Source organism: Erpetoichthys calabaricus, chromosome 6 (assembly GCF_900747795.2).
Source record: "Erpetoichthys calabaricus chromosome 6, fErpCal1.3, whole genome shotgun sequence".
Lineage (NCBI taxonomy): Eukaryota > Metazoa > Chordata > Cladistia > Polypteriformes > Polypteridae > Erpetoichthys > Erpetoichthys calabaricus.
Window position 1 is genome coordinate 145,714,768 of NC_041399.2, and position 27,288 is coordinate 145,742,055.

Consider the following 27,288-nt stretch of genomic DNA (forward strand, 5'->3'; position numbering starts at 1 on the left):
TGTAGATCAGTACACATTCTCAGCCATATGTAACATTGAACTTTGTGTCAAAGGTCCCCTTTGGAGAGCAGAACCTGCTCACAGCTGTAGGAAAATTGAAAGGGTGGAGTTCACCCTTAGAGAGCGGAGTGCACATGCAGTTGTATGTGAAATTGAAGAGTGGGGTTTCCCATTTAGATATCGAAGCAGGTTCACAGCTGTGTGTGTAATTGAAATATATGTTGACACACAACAGTGACATCTTTTGGGGAGAGGAGGTTTGGATTAGCTTTGGCACTTCTAAGTCATAGTGCCCTTAGGCCAATGTCTACTCATCCTATACCTGTTTAGGTGACTAACACAGCCATATAAGTGTGAAAGTGTACTGAAAAGACTATATTGAAAAGTTGTTAATTTAAAATATCTCTAACATAAATGGAAATACTTGGTTAAAAAAAGGAGCCCTCATTGAATTCTAATACAGTACACCATTCTTTCCTGTTGTTCAAAATGAAGCATTCTGGGCTTAAATAAATTTGGACATAAATGAAAAGTAAGTTTCTGATGATAAACAGGAAACACTTCGTTACACACACAGAGCGATTATGTTGTTTAACCTGGACCCCCTTTCATTATTTTAAAATGCCTATGTGAAATATTGAAACAATTTTATTTTTTACCCAACACAATACATCAGATTAACTGAGTGATCTGTCATTTGCAACTGCTCTATTTTTTTTAAATATATATATGCAACATCTTTACTACATATTAACATTAATAAAAAACAATAGTAGTCATAGCAATAGTAATCCATCTTTATCTCCATCCATATTCAGAACATGCTTTCTCCATTACTTGGTCACTGGGAGCTAGAGTCTATCCCAACAGTATATTAATAAAAATTATAATAAATAAAGACATGCATATTAGGTTAATTAGTCTCATTTGAGTGAAAGTATTGCAAGCTACTTTTAAAATGACCAGGTCGAAATGATCTACCTACATTAAAAATTATATATATATATATATATATAATATATATATATATATATATATATATATATATATATATACTGAGTATACTTTATACATAAGATATATGTTGTCGTACCTTGCATAACTGAATAACCTTTATGGCACAATAACAATTCAATACATTTATGGTCACTACAGTATTTGGATTTAATAATCTTCATGTGGGAAAAGGCTGACTCGCATAAATAAGTAGAGCTAAATAATGCAGTCAAGGAGGTAGCACATTTCCTCATGTTTGGGTACTTTTCCTCTGTGAGTAAGTTCCAAAACTGTCCATGAGCCCCATACTTCAGCTGAATGTCATCCTGTAGTGTCAAAATCTCATCCTCCACTGTAGAGGAGTTTTAGGTGAAACAGTGTTGCAATTTTTGATGTGGGTGAATCACCCTCAACATCTTTCCTAAATGGATAGCACTTAAATGTAGCGATTGGCTCAAATAAAACTGAGTCTTGAAACCGTCTATCAAAGTCTGACAGACAATTTTCAATCTGCTCTGTGTAGCGTGTGCTGTCAAGTTGCACACACGCCTTCCATTGCGTCTCCAGCCTCTGACGCAAGGTTTTTGGATGTTCCCCAAATCAAGGCTGCAGCTTTGAGGACAGATGTTGCGTTTTTCGTTTGAAAGCATTAACTGAGCTAATTATATTGACCATGGAGTTCTCTTTTGCTTGCAGCTGTAAATTAAGCTCATTCAACATGTTGGTCAGATCGGGAAAAAAATGCCAAGTCTAGTGGCCATTGATCGTTATTAAGTTGCTTGTATTCTGCATGTTTAATGACAAGGAGAAACTCCTTTTTCTCTGGCCAGGGGTCTTGAAATCTCAGCAGGAATTTCTCCCTAGCCATCTGTCTCAACGAAGGCCTCTTTTATCATCTCTCCATCTTGGAAGGACTTCTTATGCTTAATGATCGAGTTGACTCACCCGGAACGATGCTTCGGTGTGTCTGCCTTTGCTTTTGAATTCAGCCAAGTGAAAAATGACAGCTGTCCGATTAACTGCGATTTTAGTTCCCTCTCCTTTCTCTTTCTCAGATCGCTTTTCGGAAGGAAGTCAGTTTCGTAATTTTTATGAACAGTTCGAAAGTGCCTTTCCACATTTTCCTTCTTTGGAATAGCAATGATAGATTGACAGATCAGACAAACGCACTATTGTGACATTGTGAGAAAAAAAATCCTCTTCCAATTCCACATCCAGCCCATACCCTCCCCAAACAAATTTTTTTTAAAATCCTTCTTTAGGCGATATAAATTGGAAGGCTAACTAGATCACAGCCGGAGTTTTGCAGTACCTCACGCGTTTGATCGTGTGTGCGGGATGACCAGTATGTTAGAAGAAAAGAGATCTCAGACAGGCCGCCCTGTATGTCAATCAAGTGGCAAATGCCATAGGGAGGAAATATAGACTAATGTTTAAAAAAAAATTTTTTTTTGAATGCAACGCGATCTACCTGCACTACCTTTTCTGATCTACCGGCTGATCGGGATCAACGTATTGGGCACCCCTGGTCTAGACCTTGTACCTAGAGCTGGTGCCCACCTTGAAGTGGGTATCATACATGAAATGAAATGGAATGAGATAAAATATGTCATGAACTTTTCCTTTTTTTCAGCTTTTAACACTCATTTCTAGAAGCTGTTGCCTGTGGATAAAAATAAAAATTCAGTATCTGCAGTCATTTATGCATACTTTATAGCAGGGGCCAAGGCAAAACTGTCAATTTATAAATGTCACAAGCGCATTTGTGCAGTTTATTCAGTATGCCTTGAGAAAAAAGTACACTAGATGCTGGGTTTGTTCTCTTTCTAAATGAGTGGCTGTCATGGTTTTAAAATGTGTTTTTGTAATTCCACTGATTGATTCAGTATCAGTCTTAGGCAGTGATCCATTCCTAAAATTTCCAATTAACAAACTTTTACTGACCACTAAACTCTAATGATCTCAAGAATTTTTTATTGGTTTTGCTCTGCTATCAACTTTTAATGTATTCAATACATACAGTATTTAGTTTTTTTAATATAGATGATGACATGTATTATTTGTGGTGTTTCAGCCTTGACTTGCCAGTGAGATAATTACAATTTCATCAAAATAAATACATTTTTGAAGAATAGAACTTGGAAGAACAGTTTTTAACATTTTGACCTAATACAGTCACAAGGGCAGCACATTAGAGGAGTGATTTTTGGATAACAGTGTTAATGTGAATTCTGTGGTGCCTTAATGAAAACATGCTGCAAACATTTTTTTTTGGTTAAAAGAACAAAAACAAATCAGAGAAAACAAATTATATTTAATAGCACCTTTTCTTTTTGGATTACGGATAGAAAAGATTTAAGTAAGTTGACAAAGTATTTACTTACAAATGTCTCTTTGCTATATTGCCAAAGCCTTTCATTTTTGAACTTAACAATTAAAACAGGGCTGACTGAAGTTGCTAAAATGAAGTGCTGATGTTTTTAAATTGTTGACAGTATCATATTTACAATAACTGTCTGCCTGGCCTTGAGGATATGAACGTTAACTTGTCCTCTGATGTTTTTTTGCAGGCCTCCTGGTCTCTCCGGCAGTTCAGCTTTCTCAGACATTTCTTTAATTAGAATTTCCCCGCACAGAAACCCTTCTGCTGCTGCTGAGTCTCCTTTCAACCCCCCTCACCCCTATATTAACCCCTACATGGATTACATCAGGTCTCTGCACAGCAGCCCCTCTTTATCAATGATTTCAGCTGCCAGAGGACTTAGCCCAACCGATGGTAAGTGTAGCTTTTTTATTGTTGTTTGAGATCTCAGACAGAATTTCAAAGGATGTTTGGTGGTTCTTTTCACATTTAAGAAATGCTACTGTGGGAACTTTTATGGTAATTCCAATTTCAGTAGCTGAAAACTATCTTCAAAGAATTACAAAATTTAAAATACCTTCACAAAAACTGTAAGTGTAGAGTGTGCTTAACATTCTACTTTGTCCATATTCCTCTTGTTGAAAGTGGTTAAGCCTATAAAGGCAGCAGGCAGCCTCATTTATAAAGCCTGATGTGGATTTGAGCATGAAAATATGAGGATGCAAAAAAAATTGTAAAATGCACCAAAAAAAGGTTCAGATGTGTAAAACCTGGCAAAACACAATCACCTTGTAAATATGCATATGTGAATGCACCTTGAATGCCAGCCACAAACATCCATATACAGTATATGAAGCATGCTAATTAATCTCATACATATGCAATCATGATGCTGGCGAACTTCACTGGCCGCTAGTGCAGCCTTTCTCCTAATGTGACGAGTCCCCACCACCTGCATTTAACAGTATCAGGCTGTGCTGCGCAACTGACAGCGCAAGCTCTTATGCAGCATTATAGTCCTCTGTGCTCTGGGGGCCCAAAAAATGCATAATGTGCCAGTGGCTGAGCGAGTAGCCACTATCACCTGGCACATGTAATGTAGTGATTGCTGTTACAATGAACAGTAAAGGCCATATTAAAAATTGTGGTTTTAGCCAGTTATCTTACCACAAATGTTACCATCATATCTGCCAAAACCACTTTTCCTCAAAGTAAATGAATCACTGACTGACCCAGGCCACTGGCTGTTTGCCAGCCACATCCCAGGATTACGGATGACTTGTGCATTAATGGAATGTAACTACTTACAGTTAATAAAAGAAGTTTTATTCTCACTAGGTGTCCTTATAGCAATATGATTGCATTCCTTTGCTCCAGATTTTGTTAGGAGAATAGAACAGTGCTGCAAACATGTTATGTTTTGTGTATATCCACCCACACTATATAGATGCTAGATGCAGTGCCTCACCATTTCGTTAATGGCTTTGTGCAGAACAGGCATGATGGAATGAAGTTTGACTGAGATATTACTGACCTATAGGGCAGTTCCCTGTGAAGTGACAACAGGTAGGTGATATAATCTGACAAAAATCTAAAAATGTTCTTGAGTGCAAATATGTAGCATTTGACCTCTTAAAAAAGAACCAAAGTATACTTTGTTTATCATATTCATTGGTTTTGAGGTATGATTGTTACATCAGTGCTCAGGGATATGAATAATTAATTATATGTGTGAGTCATCATTTAGTCAGTTTGGCTGCATTTCCCTGCTTGGTCAAGGCTGTTCTAATTTCCCAGTTTCATCAAAATTTTGCATACACATTGGTCAGAGCTGCCATAAACATATGCACATTCCCCCATCAAGTTTTCTTTTTTAAATCCTGGGGCCTCATGTATAAACGGTGCGTATTCACAAAAATGTTGTGTATGATCGTTTCCACGCTCAAAACACGATGTATAAAACATAAAGTTGGCGTAAAGCCACGCACATTTCCACGATAGCTCATACCCTGGCGTATGCAAGTTCTCCGCTCGGTTTTGCAGACTGACAGCACCCAGCATCAAAGCAGTGCTTTTGTTCCTGTGTGGTTTCCCTTTCATTTTTAGAACCACATCCCTGACGTGGCTTTATCATATACACTGAAACTAACTGCATATTGCTTATTAGTTTAATGCATCTGATTGTAATTAACCTGTAACAATATAATGGTCCAGGGAATAGCCAAAGTATTCCAAATACCATAGCTGCTTTAGCGTTGTTACTCTCACTGCACCTTCTTTTTCTTCTTTCAGCTGCTCCCGTTAGGGGTTGCCACAGAGGATCATCTTTTTCCATATTACTCTCACTGCACCACTCCGAGTATTTATATCACTATATCTGGGTGGGGAATCACAGATCTACAGCAGCTGCTCGGAAAGAGAATTATCGGTATGCAGCATCAAGCACATGCTGCCTCAGCCATGCTGCCTATTTGAACTGCTCTCACACGGCAAATGTTTCAAAGCCTTTACTGTACGGACCTCGCGGTTCAGAAACAGTTTCATCCCAAGAACTCTAAGCGCACTCAATCAGTCCATCAAGTGCTCCTTGTAGAACTGTTTGTACTTATAAGCACAATTACTTCACTGTAAACTTGCACTACGGTTATAATATTGTACAACCTGAGCCACTTTATAAAGTGCGTATTTACATATGATGACAATATCATTTTTAAGATGAAATGCAGCAAAATATGTTTATTATATTATACAGATAAAACTTTAACTTCATTTAAATAATCTATATTGTTAATAATTAAACATGCAAGGACACGGTGCCGCAGTGCTAGCGAGGAGTTGGTGCTCCGTTCATGGATTGTTCCTGCCTCGCGCTGTATGCTTGCTAGGACTGGCACGAAACTGGATGGATAGATGGATAGAATAATTAAACATGTACTACGAAGATATTTCAATGTTCCTTAAAAGTTTTGAAGAATTGGCGTTCTAAGCTTACAGATAGCTTAACATCTATTACAGAGCTGATTGTGTGGCGATTGGGTATTTGGAGAACGAAAAGTAAAGACAGGAATTGGGGGTTAGTATGTTTGAAAGAGACAGTACTGCTACAATAAAGTATTTAATCGAAGGTCGCGCATCTTGCATGAGACACGAACAATCACTGCGCCACCATGTTCTCATGTTCAATAACATGCTTTAACTCCTATCATCATGAAAATGATATCACATATACATTTCAGTATTTTAATTATTTAGAGAGCTGTAATATTGCGAATGTAATGGATTCTGTGTCCTGTCGGAGGAAGAGAAAGCCCGGAAGCACGTAGTGATTCACACACATAGAGCACATAGAATATCGAATACAAAACAAAGCATTTAACGTGCTACTTTAGTTACGATGGGATTTGAGAAACTAGTAACGAGTAGCCACTATCACCTGGCACATGTAATGTAGTGATTTTAAGATGAAGTTTATGATGTTCTACTTTATAAACAACATAAACTATGTGATTAAAGTGGAAATTTCAAGATTAAAGTTGACATTTCATGCTTTTTTCCCACTGTGTGCCTTTTTTTTTCTCTGTACCCTAATAAGCTTTCATATGACACTCAGATGGTGTGCTACAACTCGCCTTTTCACCGCAACTTTGATATGTGACAACTTCTTTTTTATTTCGGGCACTGTGCGACTTTGTGACCTTGAGCTTTCGAGTTTCTCCGACACGCTATGTCACTCGATCAACTTCCTTTTGTTGTTTGTTCCACTGTTTAAACCAACAAATAGTACGTTTTTCCTTGCCTCCACTTGGTATTCGCTGAAATTCTTCTATTTTCCCTCGTGCTTTTGCCATTGCCTTTTCACAGAAGGCTAAGCCTAAGGGCTATTTATATTGATTTGCATATTCAAAGAGGTGTAATTCTGGGAGGAGTTGGGGCGGGACAGCAGGTGCGTGCACGTGCATTACTTTTCACGCTGACCGGGATTTGTGTAGCGGAAGAACTTGGAAGTTGGCATTCGCACAGATTTATGCATCTGGATTTTTTTGTGCATACGAACATTTCCGCTTTTGTGCTTATCCCATGTTATAGTGTGAGTTCTACGCACGGCGTTATACATGAGGCCCCTGGTGTTTGAATGGGAAGTTGCATATGCACATTTCAAGCCTGTTTTTGTGTATACTCAAGCTTTATAAATGAGGCCCCGATCTCCCCTTGCAAATCCATGAGTCTGTCGAAGAACCAGATTGGTATTTTAGGGGGTGTGTAGTGATGTACGAGTTGCTGATTTAAACAATAAAGCATGATTAGAGGGTTGTTTTTGCTCTAGAAGAAGTATTTAATTCCTTCTAGTCGATCCAAAACATTTTAATCTTTTCTTTGTTCAGAACAAATTTTATTGATTTAGCCAAAGAGAACTTTTTAATACCTGCCTGTTTAAAAGGATGCAATTTTAAGTAATAGAGAATTTTGTCTTCTTGCAAACCAATGATTTTAAATTGCACTCAGTTAAACCTACAAATTTACAAATCTACAACTGGTCAATTGATACCTTGATTTGTAAAGCACCTCACAAAATGGCAAGCTCTTTTTGTGAATCCTGTTAAGAGTCATGTATATGTGTGTTTGTACTTGAGAAATATTTTTCTTTTTTACATTTCACATTTATATTAATCTAATGATTCCATCTGATTTTCTTTTTATGGGTGGCAAATGTTGATTTGAGTTTAATGGGTTAAAAAAAGTGATTGTTGACGTTTTTGTGAAGAATCCAGTGGTTTAGGGTCTCTGCAGCAGGAGGTATTCACTGAATTTTAAATAGTTTATTCCAGTGGCAAGACTCGGCTTTTCCCCCAGCTGAATAAAGTAGGGATTTATTTCAGTTCTGCTTTTTATGGCATTTTTGTAGGCAGTGTATACCATTGTTTCCCTTTTTAAAGAAAGGTACTTAAGTTAACTTTAGTTTTCTTGTTTGCGAAGCATCAGTAAGCTTAAAAAAAAATACATTTAAGTAGCCTTTTCAGTGAAATGCTGGATTTAAACAGTAATTTTACACTGGTATGTTTTCACTTAACATGTGAAGTATATCATACAATGTTGATTTTTAGTACCGAAGCAGTCTGGTGACATGGTGATTACCAAAGCTGCTTGTCATCCCCAGAGTCCTAGATTTGTGTTCTGACCAAGGCAATGTCCTTATGGGGTCTCTGTGTCATCTCCACGTATGCACACATTTTTTTCTCTGCTTACTGAAGTTTTCCTCCCACATCTAAAAGATACAGAATTATCTATGAATAAATGAGTGTATCCTGTGATGGACTAGCACCCAGCCCAAGGTTGATTCTTGCCTTGCATATGGATTTGCCTGTGGATATTCAGGGTCCAGAAACCTTAATTGGATTGAGTGTTTTAGCAATAAATGGATATTTATGTTATCTTATATATTCCAAGAGAGTGTTACTTGATTTAATCCTCATCTTGTGTCTTTCTTTAGTTTATTCCCAGTTTTGTTAAACTTTTTTCCCTGTGTCTTCCCTCTTCTTTTTTCTTTTAATTTATATTTGTTATCATTATGTTTCACCTGGTAACCACAGTCTATACTTTCAGTTTGCTCTGGTTTTCATTTTTTTCCTGTCTGAAATTTAAAATCAATCCAATTACTCAGATTTTTAACCAGGTTAGGACTTTAGCATCCACACTGCAAAGCTGACAGACTTGTTAAGATCAGTGGAGAAAATTTTTGAATATACTCCATTAAGCAGTTTCACAGCAATTCATAAGGCATTTCTGAGGCCATTTTTCACAGTTTAGAAAAAGGAACTAGTAGGACGGAGCACTATACCCATTTAATGATAACGTACCAACAATTAAATGTGTTTCTCCTGTGTTAAATGGAACTTAGCAAAATCCATTTGGTATAGCAATTGATTTGTTTTTAAATTACGGTGTTGCTGTCAATTTTGCTTTAGGCCATTTTAGTGTTAGCATGCCAATTTATGCTTCCTTCTTAATAATATATTAATGATGAGATTAGGTTAGAGTAATATGTTGGGAAATCACAATAACAGAGTCTGGAGATATTCTGGAGTTTTGAAGTTCATATATTTTACCTTCAGTGAGTGTATTACAGAGTGTTGAAGGTTGCAAGTAGCCACTGTAGCCAAACCAACTGGTATGATATGCTCATTGTGCCTTGTTCAAGAAGGACTTTGGTAGACACATTTTAAATTTGATATATTTTGTTATGTCTTCAAGTAAACACAGTATTGAACAGACAAGTATGATAATTCAGATAAAGCTAATTAGGTTGTGACAGAGTATTTCTGATATTTTCACAGAGAAGCATGGGTGAATTTTTGCTGTCTTTTGTTGGAGACAGAAGAAGGTGGAATCATGATGTGATATTCATAATTCAGAATCTTGTTACATTTAACTCCATGCTTGGTAACAAAATATTCAGATTGGTTTTCCTGTTTGAGATTCAAAAACAAGAGTTTGACTTCATGGAGTGAGTTAGAAATCAAGTTGTTCTGTATGTATTTTTAAATGATACCTAAAAGAAGTTTATCGACCATAATGTTCAAAACTACCAAAAATTGGATTTGCCCCCAAAGACAACAGACTGCAGCTGGGATATTAAGTTCAACAAAGTCTAGACCATTTCTTCTGCGGGTTTAGAAAGGTTCTGTGGCCCAAAGTATTAAAGGCAGCAGTGAGGATAACAAAAAGACACTCAGCAGGTGATCCATCATCAGATTTAACTAGGAGGTCATTCACAATGCAAACAAAAGCTGTAGCAGTGCTGTTATGTGGCCTAAAGCCAGACTGGAAAGTTTTACAAAAACAGTTATCAGTTGCTGCTGCTGAATAAATTGAGTGGAAAAAAAGTTTTGAGAGTTTTAGCCAGAAATGTGTACTTATATAATTAATATAATTTTATCACTAAAAGCCTAGGTTTAATAAAACTGTGTAATTTTTATTTGTTGTAAAGAAGGGTACTGTTGCTACAACCTTTGTTTCTTTTATAGTGAAAGTTTTATATTTGAGGCTCAGGACTAGTTACATTCAGATGAAAATGTTTTCATTAGTACAGTATATTGTACTTTTCATAAAATTGAATATCACAAATTTAATCAAGTTCACATCCCTATTTTGCAGAATCAAAGAGAACATTCTATATCTTGATATCATTAATTTGACCTTGACAAGATAATCTTTTATCAGGCAAACATTTCATTGTGCTTTACTTACAATAGAAGATTTTAATTAGATTTAGCCATAATAATTTGTTAAAAATGATAACTTGTAAAAATCAAAGCTGAATCTATTTCTAGTTATGCACATTATAGTTTTTCAGAGTAGAGCATTTCCATTGTGTTATGAAAAATAGCAACAATCACCTCCACTTCTGTTCTTTCTGTCATGACCCTAGCTTTTCTTCCTGTCACAAATGAGCAGGGGTTACACAGAAGTAACTTTTGCTGTAACTCATTTGCTCTAACTCTTGCCTTGACTCTAGAGTCATAGTTCTTTTGGAAAAATAAGATTTTAAACTCTAACCTGGTGTTACTTGTAGGAACAGAGAAAGCCTGATCTGGCTAAATGAACATCAAGTTAGAAAACCCCTAGTGACTCCTAGTTTCTCTGCCCTGAAAACATGGCCTTGTTTCAGTCATGTTGGTGGTTGCCTATCTTAAAATGATACAATTCCTCTCAGTCAGGGTGCGAGCAACATAGTCTTAGCTTTCCTGGCATTTAAACTGTTTACCAGGACATTCATGGTGGGCATATGTGTTCCAGACTAGAGGAGTTGGACATACCTAGCCCATGCTGACGCTTGTGGGGATCTTTTCCCATCATCTATGGCACCATTCTGCCTTTCCCTGTCTCTTGCTTTAGGCATGTTTTTCTAGGAAACCCAACAGCTTGCCAGGTTATATTGCCCCTGACCATCTGTGCCTATCCACATCGTCATTTACATGATCTGTCCTTCTTTCCTCATGTCTTTAGCTTTCTAATGTTTCCTGCAGAACTAGAACTTGAACTCTCTGCTAAATTGGCAACAATGATAGTGCCCTTGCCCTGACAACCATTTGCCAATCAATTACATCTGAATTTCCCCATTGGACTCATAAAGTTTATCTAATCTAATCTAATCTGATTAGGCAATGAAAGTAAGAAAATCTTTTTGTAATAAACACTTTTACATTAATAAAAGAAGTAATGGTCACTAAAATACTTTAATCATGAATAAGTCTAGGGATTTCCTTGCATTTACTCTAGGCAATGCTTAATATTAAAAAAAAATATATATAATTAATCAGTATAGCCTTTTATTGCATTATTCAATAGTAATAATATATGCATATGATTTAAGGTTTTTGTTTTCACCATATTCAAAGATTTTAAAGAAACACTTTTGAAAAGGGGCTTTAAAGGCTCAATTATGGCTATGTAACACAGAGTCTTACAAATAGTAGTAACGGACTAATAGATGTCCTGTGCTTAGTGTTTTTTCATTGGTATTTTCAGCAACACCAAAAATCATTTGTTAGGATGTTGTTACATAGTAATAACTGTCTCATGTGCTTATGGTGTTCCTTTCCTAAAGGAATGGTATTTCAGAGTCAACTTGCAAAGCCACTGCTGTATCTGTAGTATGTTCTAACTAGGTTTCTTTTCTTTATATGCTTGCTGAATGTAACACTGTCTTGGTATTAAACTTATTAAATTCACATTTGTATACTGTACATTTTACATTGCAGTGATAATACAAGGACAGTCATATGTCTAATATGATGTAGAACAATGTTGAATAACTGAAATTGTCATGCATTTTAATATTTTGAAGAAAAGCGATGGCAGCTTTTCATCCCGTAGAACTGTTCTTTAGCGAGACAGCAAAGTACAAGGATTATTCATCCTGAAATCACAGACTGAATCTTGTTACAGTATGACTGATATGAATCAGTGATAGCTCACAAGTGCTTTATACTTTATGCACAATTTAAAGAGGTTAGTCTCAGAAATCAGCTTGTCTTTTCTTCATAACAACGTTTACATTTCTTGAATTGACCGTGTTATTTTACAAATTCAAACACAAATCTCCAGAATACTATGCTTTTCATCTTCTAAATGCACATATGGCATCATTTTACAGAGGAATTGGTTATCTGTGCATTTCTTAGAAACCTGGCATGTTTTGCATTCACTTCTGATTAATGTGTTTTATTTTATTTGGCAGTAGAAATAAAGACAGTTTAGATAATAGTTGAAGGAATTATTTTTGGTGTTTGAATAGTGCCTCTTTATATAACTTAATTTGACTATGCGGAAGATCTCTCTATTAAGCTGAAGAAATGCACATTGAAAAAATGTTACACAATATGCTATCAGGTAAAGGATACACACCTCCAAAGATAGATACTACAGTAATCCCTCACTATATCGCGCTTTGCCTTTCGCGGATTCACTCCATCGCGGATTTTATATGTAAGCATATTTAAATATATATCGCGGATTTTTTGCTGGTTCGCGGACTTCTGCGGACAATGGGTCTTTTAATTTCTGGTACATGCTTCCTCAGTTGGTTTGCCCAGTTGATTTCATACAAGGGATGCTATTGGCAGATGGCTGAGAAGCTACCCAACTTACTTTTCTCTCACTCTTGCGCTGACTTTCTCTGATCCTGACTGTAGGGGGATTGAGCAGGGGGGCTGTTCGCACACCTAGACTATACGGACGCTCGTCTAAAAATGCTGAAAGATTATCTTCACGTTGCTACCTTCTGTGCAGCTGCTTCCTGAAGCGACATGCTGCACGGTGCTTCGCATACTTAAAAGCTCGAAGGGCACGTATTGATTTTTGATTGAAAAACAAACTCTGTCTCTCTCTATCTCTCTCTCTCTCTCTTTGTCTGCTCCTGACTGAGGGGGTGTAAGCTACCGCCTTCAATAGCTATGTGCCGCGGGTGCTTCGCATACTTAAAAGCCAAACAGCCCTATTGATTTGTTTGCTTTTCTCTATCTCTCTGACATGCTCTGCTCCTGACGCGCACTCCTTTGAAGAGGAAGATATGTTTGCATTCTTTTAATTGTGAGAGGGAACTGCCATCTCTGTCTTGTCATGGAGCACAGTTTAAACTTTTGAAAAAGAGACAAATGTTTGTTTGCAGTGTTTGAATAACGTTCCTGTCTCTCTACAACCTCCTGTATTTCTGCGCAAATCTGTGACCCAAGCATGACAATATAAAAATAACCATATAAACATATGGTTTCTACTTCGCGGATTTTCTTATTTCGCGGGTGGCTCTGGAACACAACCCCCGCAATGGAGGAGGGATTACTGTATTCTCAAAACTAAAATTGTACCAGAAAATGCTAATAACCATTGAAATTCATGGAAACTGGAAGTAACTGAATTCAAACGACATTGCAAAAGAGGGATTGCCTTTGCCTTTTGAGGCTATTATAACCCTCTCTTGTGGATGCCACAGAAATAGGAGTAATGGATGGCAGTGGGATTCGTGAAGGGATGCACTGATTTATGGATCTTTGATTTAAATATTAACTATTAACTATGTAAGAGTTGTAATTACCATTGAACTATTGTGTCAATTTGTTATATAGGTAAATATTTATTTTAGGATCTTAAACTTGAAAGGCATTTGTGTTTATGTTTAGTTTAATGATAATAGAATAGTGTTTGATTGGATGTTCACGTGTTTAAAAAATTCATAAAAGTAGGAAGTAAGAAAATCTCAGAATAATATCTCAGATGATCAAATGTTACATTTCTAATGTAGGCTTAGTGCATCATTTTGTTATTAGAAACAAAGAAAGTCTTTTTTACTGGTCATTTATTTCATTAGCTCTTGTTATTGTTTCATGAGTGCATTTAAATTTGTCACTGAAATGTTAAATGTTGTTCATTTTTATACAGTGTTGTTATGAATTTTACATGGATGGGAACATTAAACACGTTAAAATACTTTTAAATTTAGCTATCCTTTTTCTGTCTCGTTCTTTATATGTCTTACCATATTCATTACAGTTTAATAAAGTGAAAATTATTCTATACTCTTAATTGCTTGCTTTGATATAGCTACTGGGTATGACACACTGATATAGTTAATCTTTCACTGTAGAATTAATGGAAGATACTGTACAGTGCATTTTCTTATGCTAAAGATACTTTTTAAAGATTTCCCTGATTTAATTATACCAGCAGTTCTCAATCCTGGCTCTTTACAACCTACTTGTGTCTGCTTTTTTGCAGATTCTGAATAATAGGTTTTATTTTTATTTTATTTTAATTTATATCATGCTAAGTAATACCTGTAATCTGCCCAATTTATAAGGAGAACAAACCCTAATATTACACTCTGCTTGTGGTTACAGGTGATGATTCTTTAAAAGCTGTACTAAACAGTTTGCAGCACTGTAGGAGAGTACAGAAGAGCCTAAAAATACTTTAATTACTTGGTTGAAATTTTAGTTGACTTTCAAGTTCCATCTTTTAAGTGCATGGTATGATTTGTTGGTTTGCTTGTCTATCTTTTTCGTCATGAAATTTTTCAAAGGTCTAACGGAAACGTTTCCTGCAATCATCTGCTGTCCTTTCATGTATCAGTGCCTGTGCTGAGCTGAACAGATGACAAATTAGCCAACATCTTTAGTTATCTAATTACACTGTATAGTGGAGATTGCCCTCTCTATATCTCTACACATGCAAGATAACCTAAGGTAGCCACAGATGTGCAAATAATGTTTATTTTGTAATATAATGCATAGAGAAAGAAAAATAAGAAGTAAACAAAATAAAGACAAATTGAATACACAACACTGCTTCCATTCTAGGACTTTCATAATAGTCTGTGGCTTGGCCACTTCTCACCTGCCAAGTACCTCACAAAAACCCTTTCTTCTCACCTCCAGTTATTGCATGTCAGCCTGGACATCTTCCGTGCACTAGTAAGCTTACCCCTTAGCTCTCATCACAGTTCTATAGTCAATTCATCCTCTGCCCTGAGGCTGCTTTAAACCCTCCAGCCAGTCCGATAGGGAATCTTGGCAACTCATCTGTGATTTTCGGAACAGCAGGCACTGTCTACATTTTGCCATCCTTGGTGTTCTCACCTTTCTAAACTGTACTGTATATAGCTGACTCACACAGTTTCAATTTTACCAGTGCTGAATGGTAAAGGCTGGACTACTGCTAGTCCACTGCTTTTTTACTATTACAGTCGTTGAATTGTAAAACACACCAAAAGTAGTCATTGGTTTAATTGCAGCAAACTCCTCAGAGTTTATGAACTGTCTGTTGTTAATCGTATACTTAGAGCATTGCTGTCTACTACAATGCTCTGCCAGAATAATACAAATAACACTGAATTATTCAATCTAATCATAATTACTGTCTTAAGCAAAGCCTCATATTTTGATTGACATTATTTTTAACTTTGTTGAAAATAAATATTGTGATAATACAAGTTACTTGAAACTTAATAAAGATATATACCATCTAAGCAAGTTCACTGAGGTTGAACTAAGAGTTAAACAGTTTGCTCAGATTCAAACAAAAAGTATAGTCCTCAGCCTACCACTACATGAGCTTATTGCTGGGCGGTATACTGGTTCATACCGAAAACCGTTTTTTATTTTTGTTATGATATGGATTTTTCTTATACCACAACACCGGTTTACATTGCCTAAACAATGTTCGGAACGTGGCGCAGCGAGAAACTGTTTAAGGGGGACATTTTTCACTGCTACACCGCTAAACACATGCAATGGAGTACATACATTAGTGGAGGTGTTGCACGGGGGCACTTTTTCACTGCTACACTGCTAAACAAGCATACAACGGAGTATATGCGTTAGTGGAGGTATGCACGGTGAAAATGGACGGAGAACATTCCGAAACTGAAGCTGTAGCAGACGATAAAGTTGAACATGATGACACAGAAGAACTTTTGCTGGAAAAAGGAGTCACGTCTGTTGTCTGGAGATACTTTGGATTTAAAACGTCGGATGTGGACCATTATGTTCAAATGTGTGAATACTGTTTCTATACTACTGGATAATACTGCAAGCCAAGTTGTACTTGTTTTATTTTTTTCAATACTGTGTAATGTACCTGGGTACTGTGTTATAGTGTGACGACATATTGACTTTATTCTCGACATTTCCACTTTAATCTCGACGCTTATGATGAGAATAAAGTCGACATTTCTACTTTATTCTGCCGTTTGTCAAGAGTAAAGTCAACATGTTAACTTTATTCTCATAATTTGTTATTAAAGTAGAACATCGTAAACTAAACTTCATCTTAAAATGAATATTTAATTTACTAGATTTTCTCAAACCCCATCATAAGTTATGTAGCACTTTAAATGCTTTGTGTTGTGTTCCCGGAGCCATGTTAATCGCTACGTGCTTCTTAAACTGACTTCCTCTTGCACTAAGAGGAGGCGCAGACAGCACACAGAATACATTAATTTCATTATATTCCTGCTCCCTGAACATTTAGAATGCTAAGATAAATACTTGATATAATTGCCATGATGAAATGCATCAAAGCATGTATTAATCATGTGGGGGCACGGTGGCATAGAGGTTGCACTGCTGCCTCGCAGCAAGGTGGTTCCGGGTGTTCTCTGCTTTGAATTTGCATGTTTTTCTGGTGGGTTTACTCGGTGTGCTTCAGTTTCCTTTCAAAGTCATGTAGGATGGCGGGTTTTGTTATGCTATATTAACCCTGCTAGTGTATGTATTGCTTGTATTCGCCCTGCGATGTGCTGGCGCCACGTTCAGGATTTCCTCCTGCCTTGCACACAATGCTTGCTGGGATGGGCGCAACCCTGAATGGATGGCATAATCAAACGTGTAACGAAGATTTTTTTTTTAAATTACTGAACACTCCGTGGTCTAAGTTTATAACTAGTTTTAATTTCACAAGAATGTTTATCGTGTGGCAATTGGTTATGTGGAGAAAGAAAAAGGAAGGATAGGAACTGGGGGTTTGGTACGTCAGAAAGAGACAGCACGCACGCAATAAAGAAAACCCACTCAGAAGAACATCCATTGAATTCTGTGTTTGTGTCTTCGACCACCAGATCACGAACCCAACATTTACACAAGATTTAAGTTAAACCTTTGCGATACGCATTCATACATCCAGTTTATTGGAGTCTCGTCACACCTGCCATAAAGTTCTCTACACTGAACGTACACCTGGGGACCTCTTACTGTGAGGGAGTAGCACTACTGCCACACTACCATGCATGTTTAATACCTGTTTTAATGCATTTCATCATGAAAAATTATCTTAGCATTCTACATTTTCAGAGAGCAGGAATATCATGAAGTGAATGTATTTTGTGCGGCGATCGCTGCCTCTTAGTGCAAGAGTAAGTCAGTTTAAGAAGAGCACAGTGATTAACAACTGTGTCGGGGAATACTTAAACAAAGCATTTAATGTGCTACATAACTTATGATGGGGTTTGAGAAAATCTAGTGAATTAAACATTGATTTTAGGATGAAGTTTAGTTTACGACATTCTACTTTAATGACAAAATAAACTACGAGATTAAAGTGGAAATGTCAGCTTTAATCTCGACATATAGTTTTGTTTTTTTTCTTCACTGTGTCCGTATTTTTTTTCTTCACTGTGGACCTAATACGCTTCTGTAGGGCTATACCACAAATACCATTATAAGTGCAAGTTGCAGTTTTATTTTTTATGTATATAGCTTAGCTTGAAACAAGGTCCATATTAATGCAGCTTGCCTTAATGATGGTTCAGTTAGTAAAGATGTCATCACCAAGTTGCACTTGTTTTATTTAATTTTATTTTAATTTGGTGAATACTGTGTAATGCACCTGGGCTTGAAGTCTTGGAAGTAATAGTATTATTACTGGAAGTTGCACTATTATTTATTTTATTGTTATTATTTATTAGTTTAAATATTATGCAGTTTAATGATGGTAAAGTTGTTTAAAAAGTCACTTTAACATGTCAGTGGACAGAGATTGTTAACATTAACAAAGTGTAGTTGGTTTACAAAAAATATTTATTATTTATTCCTTTTCTAAGACATGTTCAGTGCAGTACAACTTTTGACAAGCACCTCTGGATATTTTACTAAGTATAAATGCCTCTTTGGATGGTTGAAAATATGTTGTCAAAATTTTAGTTTAAGTTGTTTGTAAACATTGTTCAATTAAAAAGGTTCTATATTTTGACTGCGTCTGTCATGCAATGTGATTCCTTCTCTTCATTAGTGCCATCCCCTAGAAAACTATGACTTTATGGGGCCATGCAAACCTGTATTAATACTTGTGTGCACATTAAAATGTTTTTTTGTACAATGTACAATTCTCATGACAGTGGAATAGGTTATTCTTAATCAGTAATTGCAATGGAAAATGTGGTTAATGTCCACTCAGGCATGGGAAAAAAATACCGCCCAATACCGTGAAACCGATGTAATTTTGAAAAATACCGTGATATCGAATTTTGGTCATACTGCCCAGCACTACATGAGCTTCCAGCACTTTTGTCAGAATCATGAAATTTACTAAGAATTTTTATCCATTAAACTCTTAATTACAATTTCTACTCAACAAAGTATATTCAATCAGTCCTCAAGGATCTACTCAATTCAATTAAAGAAAAAGATTAAAGTCATGTCTATGTTCTTGAAGACAGACTTTTGAAGAATAACAGATGGGCTATAGTGAGTCGATTCACAGAACAGAAAGACACCAGTGGTTAAAAAGGTTTAATCAGACCATGCAACTCTTGAGTATTATAAAAACATCTCCTTATATGATGATTCTAACTTCTTTCTTTTTTACAGTAATATGTTGATCAGGATATGGCGATAACATCCATGAGTCACTGAGGCATTAGTATCAGTGTTAGTGAAAATATAATGCTTTTGAGCTGTTTTTGGGGTACACAGTGAATTCCTGAATAGAAGTAGGTACATTTTAATATGATACAGGAAGATAGCTGTTGATCTGATGCATACTTTTATGACAGCAAGTGGACTTTTCGGGCAGGTAATTCTACATGCCTTAAAACTTACAGTGTGAATAGCTGTAGGAATATGACTATAAAATCAGCATAATGTGGAGGCCACAGTTTGGCCCTTTTGAGTCTCTATGGAATATGCTAATTGTAGTAGACATTTACACATACAATTTGTAATTAATATTAATAGTGTGGAGCCAAGACAAGTTACCATCTCTGTGTTGCACTTTTCCACCATTTTGTAGTTTTGTTGTTTTGTCCCAACAAATCTAGTCTCTTCTTAAGGCCACTGGGGAGCCAGCTGACCATGAGTTAGGCTCACTCATTGCATACAGAAAATAGAAACATGTAGAAAACAGTTGACTCCTTTGCCATCAATTCCCTAGAAACTGTATCCCTTACAGGCAGAGTGGTGGCTCTGAGGCTAGGGATCTGCTCCAGCAATCAGAAGGTTGCTGGTTTGAATCCCAGAAACACCAGATGTGACTCTACTCCATTGAGCCCCTGAGCAATGCCCTTAACCTGCAATTGCTCTGTCCTGGGTATGACGTTAATCTGCATCCAGCCCAGCAAGCAGGCCCTCCAACTTGCAGGGAAAACTTGGGGGTTGGTGGCAGGATTGGCGCTGCTGCCACTGTAAAAAAATCACACATTGTTCAGTGTGGTGCTGAGGTGTCTCCCATTGCACAGCTGCACTCAGATCTCAATCCGAGTGGTTTGCCATGTAGTGGGTGTGGAAATGTGCTGTAATCAATGCATGCTCCTAACCTCTGTATCCCTGTATCTTATCTCCTGATGTTTGTTAAAACACGTTTGCAATGTGTTTCTTCAGTCTGCAGGTGCAAGCATATTTTAGGATGAAGAAAGTTTGTGTGTAATGTCTAATCCTGTGATATGCTAATATGCTGCTGTCAGTTAAAATATAGCATCATATTTATAAACATAACCCAGCAAAGGGCATAGCACAGCAAATTTACTAGGACTTTAGACAAACAAATTATATATAGAACTATTGGCACAAAAAGTACAAAAACAAAGAAGCTATGTAAAGTTTTAAAATAGAAAAACCCTTAAAATTATTATGCAAAATTAAAGCTACGCAATTAGAAAAATATACGTTATTGCTTTTATTTTCTTCATTAGTCTCCATATTGTTTTCCCTCAAGTGTAACTTCCTTTAGATATAGTTTTAACTTCAAATTGCTGCTACGTACTTCTCTGTTTTTCTTCTCTGCCATGTTTTGTAACTGAGTGAGGCCTCCACAAAACAAGTACAGTCCTGAATTCTTGAATAATAATTTTGTTACTCAGCAGATTTTCAAGCACATCAAAATGTTATATTACTAGTCTTGGTTGCTTTCTGTTTTTAAATAACAGTCAGTGCTTCTTAAATGGTTCTTAATTAAATAGTTCAAATAAAGTGCTTTGTAAGTTATTGTAAAAGAAACATTCAGTGTTTTGAGCAGAAAATCTTAATTTACTTTGCAGACTCTGCAGATAACTACAGAAGCATTACCTCAACTAAATACATGAATTTTTTTTAAACATAGAAACATTGTTCTCTCCCCCATTAAGATTTTTCATAAAGCATTGTAAAGCTTTTCTGGTGAAGGTTTGAGAATGCTGTCTTCAAGGTACAGTGCTTCAGTGTTACACTTTTTGATCAAGACATGTCCATGTATTTACAATAACAATTTCATTGAAAATGATGATACAGTATGTATTTGTCTGTGGCAGCACTTTTATATGAAATGTGACACATAATAATGGCAACATTTACTAGTTAGTATTTAAAGCCTAGCCACTGTTTGGTAAACTATTGCAAGTTCACTGGCAGACAATGCACTGTAGGAACCAATCATTTTTGCTTTAAGTATAGGTCCAGTCAAAGTTATTTCTCTACAAACACAGTATATATGCATTTGCCACAAAAATGTATTCTAGAGTTAAACATTTTCTTCAAATGTGTAAAAATATCTTGTCAGCACTGGCACCTTACTACCATATTGGGGTTAATGGGGCAAGAGGCACCACCAAAAATAAAAATTGAAAAACTTAATCATATATGTCCAGGACAGTTGTCGAGTCTTGTTGACCCGTGTCTTGTGGTTACATACACAATGTAAAATAATGTATACATTTCATTTTTGAAGAAAAAGAAACACCAATATTATGAACGTTACCCATTTTTAAAGAAGACCAACTATGCACACCACCTCAGTTTTTGTCTATTTCCACAGAAGTCTTTCTACCCCTGGGGCAGAGGTTCCTCTCGAAATACCAAATTACAGTAAGTTTGTTTTGATTTAATTTGGTTTTTATGTGAGAAACCAAAGATGTGAATAGACCATGTATCCTTATCATGAGAAAAATAATACCAGTAATACACGATAAAACACTTTTTTCCAGATCCATTGTTTTTGTCACAAACATATCTCGGAAACACTAAGTGCATGTTTTCTTATATTGAACGATCTGCTGCTTCATCTGTAACTTTTTAGGCTTTTATTTTTCGGGAAATGGCCATTAAGACACACACCTGCAGTCATCTTGCATGGAGAAAACAGTGGAAGGTCAGTGGACTACATTAAAAAGAAAAAATAATCACCTAAAATATGCTTTTAATTCTTTAGATTACCTCACAGTTATATCTTCTTCTTCATCTTCTTAAAAAATAAAAGTAAAGACCTGCTGTAAAAATGTGTTATAGGCATCTTCATTCACCTCTACCATTGTAAATGTGTGTTTTGTTTATACCAACTGGTCATCCACTGGGCTTTAAAGTATTAATCCTGGGAATTTATTAGCTGACTACTCATTTGTCCTCTCCTGTGTAGACACTGGCAACAATATCAAAACTATGCAATCTAGACCCCAGTTTATACTGACATTTTCTGATTAACCGTTATGAGGTAAAAGTTATGCATTGGTTAAAATTGAATAGTGAAATACCACACTCGTATACTAGGAAGGTTTCAAAAAATTTAATTCTTAAATTAATCCATTTCAAATCAACTTTATATAAATGGTGAATTTATGGATTTGCTATAGAAATATACAATATACAAGTTAATTATTAAATAGGGTGTACAGCATTCCACCATAAATAAAAATGAAAAGGTGCATTTTTGTAGTATTCCAGAGCAGTTGTTATGCCAGATTGCTACAGGATAGTAGTGCTTAGAATGTAAGGAATGTGTTTTAGTGTAAGTAATACTTAATGCAGTCCTTTTTTTTCCTAATCTGAAAACCACGTTGAAATTAAAAAATAAGAAAGATGATTTTGAACTTCTTTGTCCATTCTTTTCATTTTCTAAGAAGAATTTTATTGTGCTATAGGGTCAGATCATTTTTTTATCCAGAATTCTTTTTATGGTGTACTGTATATGTTTAAATGGAAAAGAACAACATTAGTTTATATATAGCACATTTTCATACAAATAATGTAACTGAAAGTGCTTTAAAAGAGGTCAAATAAGGTGTTGCATGAAAAGAAAATTAAAATAAAGTATAAGTAGTATACTAAATATAATGAAAAAGGTGAAACCTGTCTTTTTATTTTTAGTGGGTTTTACCTTTTTTTTTCAAGTTAGATATTATGGTACTGTCCCAAATCAGTTTCTGGCCAGGGTGTCATCTTTACATTTAAATGTAAAAGTATAATATTATCTAGAGGAATATAGCATAATTCCTGTTCCAAAATATTTTTAACCTTCAGGCAGCATTTCAGATAATTCAAGAGGTTTAAGATATGACACTGGTATACAAAAATTATTGTATATTATCTGTAATTTCCTCCTTGAAAGTATCTGTATCTGACTGTGGGCTGTATTTAACGTTGAATAATATTTTCATATGACCCATTTGCTGCATGTGGTTTTGTTGTATTGCTACCAGTTTTTGTGGGTGAAATAATATTTGTTTAAATGTTTAAATATACCTTTGTTTACATTTAGTATTTTTTTTCTCTAGTGCTTGTTTTAACTTTATTAAATGGAAATTAAGTGGAAATATAGGAATAGCATTTGACTAGATTTTCACACTTGTTCAGGATTCTTTTTATTTTTACATAAAAGTAATCAGTTTTCTTTTTCTTGTGTACTCGCCTATATGTGTATGAAACTTCTAGAATTATGCCCCAGAGATGTAATCATTTTTTTAGTTTTCTTAATGCTGCAAGCTTTGGTTTGAAATCATTAAAGCAATCACTTGTAGCTACAGTTTTTTTTTAATATATCACAACAAAGCAGTATATTGTATTTATGGAAAAAGCGGGTAATCAGAATTTATGTTGGATGTAGCGCAGTGTTTTTTTACTAGCATTTAGTCACTAGGTTAATTTCTTTGTGAAAGTATGTTGTTTTTTCCTGGGGACTATCCATTAGGATAGACAAAAAATAAAAATCTGATCCCAGAAATCTGATATCCTTTGATTAATTCACCTGAAATGATAAGTAAATAATTCAAGATTTAGTGACATAAAATTAGAAAACAAGAAGCAAAACAAATGATAAAAATAAAATTAGAGGAAAAAAGAAAGAAATGCATAAATAATAAATCTACAATAGACTTCCAAAATCTAGGGAAAAATACACTAATTCAATAACATGAAATAACTAAACACCAAAAAGGACAGGAATTGCACTACAGGTATCCCTTGTTTAACGCAGTTTTATTAAGTGCGGGTTTTGAATAACACTGTTATTTTGAATGCGAAAGCCCCATGAATACCGCGGCTATAAATTTGATTAACGCGGTTTTTAAAAATTGTGCAAAAGTAGAAACGAGTGGTTGCGACTGAACATGCAGGTGTCACCGACCCCCCTACGCCCAGCTCAGCGGCCAAAATGGGCATTCGAACTCTCACAGAGTCATGAGTCACCAATTCAGTTGCCAACAGTCACCATATAGAGTGGACATTTTCGTTGCATATTTTCGCCGGTTGTTCACTTTTTTATCCTTTCTTTTAAGCGCTTGCCCTTTGTAAACATGAACCAGCAAAAGCATGAGTTCTCATTGGAAAGTCAAAGAAGAGAAGAAAGCTTATTACTTTAGATGTGAAGCTTGAGATAATTAAAAGATACGATTGTGGTGAAACAATAGCAAACATTGGCAGGGAACTCGGCTTCAATGAATCGACTATCAGGACAATTTTAGCAAAGGCAGATACCTACCGCGGCAAAGGAAAATTGACATCAAAGACTGCAAGCATGCAATCATTGCGTAATAGAGCTCCGATTATGATTGAAATGGAAGATCTCTTAACATTGAAACAATTTGATGCAATGTTGTCTACGTTTGAAACCCTTAAACATCAGATTACTGAAGTGAATCCTGATGTTGGCAGAAGTGCGCTCGTCTGCCGCAATTTAGAAAGTCAAATTGTTTGTTACAGACAGATCTACGAGAGCCAGAAGAAAGAACGAACAGTCCAAACGACCCTCAATAAATTCTTTTCTAAAACATGGTGTTAGTTTTAATTAATAAAGATTTTGTTTGCATTTTGACTTTTATTTTATACACATAAATACGAGTACTTTTTCCACTGTAGATTTTGCATATTTTAAATGATTGATCAATAATATTTTTTCCCATTATTTTTTATATTTAATTAGCGCGGTTTTGCATGATGCGGCAATATCAGTGGATTAATTAATCGCATTAATCAAGGGATACCATTGTATTTATAGAACCTAAGGCCAAGAACCCCCAAATTACTATGAAAAACTAGAAATGAAATCTAACAGCTAAAGAAAGAATAAAATTCAAAACCACTGAGAATATCAAAAATTGGACAACCTAAACAGTAATCTGGAACACCAGAAACCAAATCCATTATTCAAACCAGATCAACAATGTCCAAAATCTCAAAGCAGCCTGATACTTGAAAAGATGAACAAGGCAGTACAGCTGTCATGGTTCTGCTTTTTATATTCTACTAGCCAACCCGCGGCATAGCATACGCCGCATAATTATGTATTGACGGGTGAACACTTCCTGAAAGACACAGTTGTTCAAATGGGGTTGGTTTTGAGGATACGACTGTAGGTGAATGAAAAGATGGAACTCTGGAGAGGGCAACATACAATACAACGTTATACACGCTGCATACAGCGATTCACATTGAAGCATAGACACTGCTAAGGCCATGGGATACCCCTCGCAAACTGTTTTACACGCTGCATCCAGTGATTCACATCCGCAACAAACAAATTGTTTTACACGCTGCATACAGCGATTCACATCGGCGACAAATATGATTCTTCTTAGATGGTCCTGTCGCGTCCACCCTCGCTCTCGAAGCATACACACTGCCTGGTCATGTGCCCGCTCGCAAGAGCAACTAACAGAGACCCACCCACCAATCTGTAAGGATACCCCTTGCAAACTGTTTTACACGCCGCATACAGCGATTCACATCTGCAACAAACATGCTTCTTCTTATGGGGTGGGTTTGAGGATACGACTGTAAGGGAACTCTGGAGAGAGCAACATACAATTGTTTGTGACTGAAAACTGGAGGACTTCCTCCATGCGTTTTTGAATTCTGTTTTTCTTTTACAATTATACAATTAACAATAATACAATTATAATTGTAAATTAATCATCTTTTTTTCTGTAATATGTCTGCTTCATAATGGTCTATTTCAGATCACCATTCTTTTTTGGGTATGCACTCTCAGCAAAAATGAACCAAATGTAGTGACAATTTGTACAACAAATTGAACAGAAAACAGCGATGATAGGAGGCTATGCTGTGCATGCTTACTCTGATGCACTGGATCAGGACAGACAACCCATTTTTGTGGAGTCCAGATATTCTTCTACTCCCTCAGATCCCTTATTGTTTGTGTACTGAATTACATATTAATTATTGTTTTCCTCTTGCACCGTTTTTAAAAGTTAACTGTGAAGAAATACTATTGGGCCAGTTTCCCTCAGACTTAATAACCAATTGAAGTGGAGGCCATTATAATCATCTCCTGAGTCCTCGTCTTCACCTAATATTTGTGGCTAAATTTAACATATTAGTCAGTAGACTGAACTGAGCTTTTATTCCATACACTTAAATAACTGGCCCTCAGGGAGGTGGGAACACTGTGGAGCCTATCATACTACCTGTTGCTTATTGTTTGCTTGGAAATGATACTCTTTTGGCTGACAGGCCATCTGTAGATAGCACCATTTTATACAGAAACAGATTAACAATAAAAAAAGAGAGGTTTTGTATACGAATTTAAGCTCTTTTTATCTGGTCATTAACTGAACAACATGTCACGACATCTGTTTAATTGTACTGACATACAACACTGACCATGTCTCTACATATTTTACTTTAATATCAATGGCAAAGGGGATCATTCTTTTCGACATCTTTGTAGCTAAGGTCAACTTTACCCTTGGGACCTGCTGTTATTTGTCCCCAACACCAGGATCAAAATATGGTTTGTTAACCATAGTGGAATTGAAGGAAAACCTAATTTCAGTTATAGTTTTTAAATCCAGTAGTATTGTTATACACCATTTCAGCATTGTCATTCTTCTTGCATTTGTATTAATACAAGCATAGTCAACTCAAAACAACTTTAACACATTTAACACAATAAGTGACCAAGGGAGGAGGTGAAAAATGAATGACTATAGTAAACTATAAGGAATATACCTAACATTAACTTTTGAAGTGCTTTCTTAGAAAATGAGAGATTTGACTAGTGTTTTACAAAACTATAAAAGAAAAAAGTGGCAATCCTAGACAATGTAAAAAATCCAAGTTCTATTCCCACATAGAGCTATGATCATGAAGCCATAAAATGCAACAGACTCACAATATATGAAAAAATAACAAAAAATACTTAAATTAACACTTTCAGTACCATAACTAGAAGTGTAACTATAG

At 35.9% G+C, this 27,288-nt stretch overlaps 1 protein-coding gene across 1 annotated transcript in view; it reads left to right on the top strand.

Annotated features, from left to right (window-relative positions):
* The window catches only part of gli3 (GLI family zinc finger 3), a 352,191-nt gene that overhangs the window by 237,029 nt on the left and 87,874 nt on the right, over nucleotides 1–27,288 (top strand). The window contains exon 5 of the mRNA XM_051928834.1: nucleotides 3,567–3,772. Coding sequence (XP_051784794.1) covers nucleotides 3,567–3,772 — 206 coding nt within the window. The remainder of the gene's footprint in view (nucleotides 1–3,566; nucleotides 3,773–27,288) is intronic.